Genomic DNA, 1,780 nt, shown 5'->3' with positions numbered 1-1,780 from the left:
CTGGAGAAATCAAAAGGAAGAGTTAGAAAAAACCCTGAAGCCTACTAAATCACCCTGAAGCATCTGGGGCGAGGGTAGTCTGTGCTACACTCCACCTGCCACCATCACCTGGGAAATTCCCCATTCGTCCTGAACAATCTGTTCTAGCATCCAAACACCCTCACAGACACAGCCTTCCTGTTATCTAACCTAGGGCTCACTTGCTCAATCTTGTATTTGATTGAAAAGACAGCTACTCCTCCAAGACAGAATTCCCACCTGACCTGGGGGTCCTGCTGTAGCTACCTGGAGTGGAGGCTGCTTTCTTTTTATTGTTCTTTATTCTTTCCTTTCTTTCTACATGAAATCATACCACAGAAAGAAGCTGAGCAAGGCTACTCGCTTATCTTGTCACCAGATTTCAAGGTTGATAGAGAGCGGGCAAAATTATCTAGGAGAATGTGTAACCTCTTTCTGTAAAGATTTCAGAAACTTTTTGGGGACAGTTGAAACACAGTTCTGCCCAGATAAGGGGAACGGATTAGATAACTTCTTAATGTCGACGTCCCTTTCTGCTCCATGATTCTATAATTCTCTCCACAACATGGGAATTCCGTAAATTATCCAGTGGGAAGAACATACCAGTGCTCCTTCTGGACCAAACATTTCCAGAAAACTTCCGATGAATTCTCGGGACTTCTCCTCCCATTTCTGAATAAGGTCGATGCTTTTTTCCTCCACCTTCTGAACAAATTCTTTTGACTTTTCCTCCACATCTCTCACTTTCTTCTTTACTTTATCAACCCTCTCCTGCAAGTGGTATTTCTTCTCCTAGATTAAGAAATAGCGATTTTGAGAAATCACACTCATCCTAAACTTCCCTACCATAAGAGAAAGAAAAAACGTGGCCCTCTGTTTTCAGTCTAGAATTTTGCTTTGCTTTCTTCTACCCCACATCATTAGCATAATAACAGCTAAGATACGCTGTGGATGCTCATACAATAAGCAGTGATTGTAATACTGTGGGCATTTTGGACGAAACTAAAAATACAGGCTGTACCCAGTAACGGCCAGGCACAGAGCCAAACAAAGTCAGAGTTTTACAGATAAAACATAAATGTGGAACATAAACATGTCCAGTATGACCCAAATCTCATTCTAAGTGGAGACACAGAGGCAGCTAAAAGATCACTGCAGAATACTTCCAAGAATAAACCAACTACAACAGACTGAAAGAGGAAGCACTAGATCTTTTACTTAATTAATCTGCTTATCATGCCGGATGTTTCCCCTCTATCACTGGCTTATTCTATTTTTAAACGAATTTTGGTTTTTGCTTTTTGTTTCTTAGGTAAAGTCCATTTACTTATCTGCAAAATGATGAAACTCTTTGGTCTTGACAACTTTCCTAAAGATAAGGAAAATGGTATAAACCCTCTAGTGGAGGGAAGGAAATATTTAGTCAAATGAAAAGTATCGTTGGCCAGGCACAGCGGCTCATGCCTGTAATCCCAGCACTTTGGGAAGCCGAGGCGGGACGATGCTTGAGGCCAGGAGCTCAAGACCAGCTGGGACAACATAGCAAGACCTCACCTCTACTAAAAATAAAAACTAAAAAATTCGCTGGTTATGGCGGCCTGTGCCTGCAGTCCCAGCTTCTCAGGAGGCTGAGGTGGGAGAATCACTTGAGCCCGGAGGTCCAGGCTGCAGTGAGCCAACACTGCGATACTGTACTCCAGCCTGGGTGACTGAGTGCAACTCTATCTCAAAAAAAAGGGGAAACTGCTGGGCACGGTGGCTC

At 43.0% G+C, this 1,780-nt stretch overlaps 1 protein-coding gene across 6 annotated transcripts in view; it reads right to left on the bottom strand.

Annotated features, from left to right (window-relative positions):
* Nucleotides 1–1,780, bottom strand: part of PCYT1A (phosphate cytidylyltransferase 1A, choline) — a 54,052-nt gene that overhangs the window by 4,374 nt on the left and 47,898 nt on the right. For all 6 annotated transcript variants that reach the window (XM_078354792.1, XM_035278478.3, XM_078354793.1 and 3 more), the window contains one exon: nt 622–810. In XM_078354792.1, coding sequence (XP_078210918.1) covers nt 622–810 — 189 coding nt within the window. The remainder of the gene's footprint in view (nt 1–621; nt 811–1,780) is intronic.

The sequence above is a fragment of the Callithrix jacchus genome, chromosome 17, assembly GCF_049354715.1.
Source record: "Callithrix jacchus isolate 240 chromosome 17, calJac240_pri, whole genome shotgun sequence".
Classification (NCBI taxonomy): Eukaryota; Metazoa; Chordata; class Mammalia; order Primates; family Cebidae; genus Callithrix; species Callithrix jacchus.
Note: the sequence above shows the minus strand (reverse complement) of the source record. Positions and strands in the feature narration are given on the sequence as shown.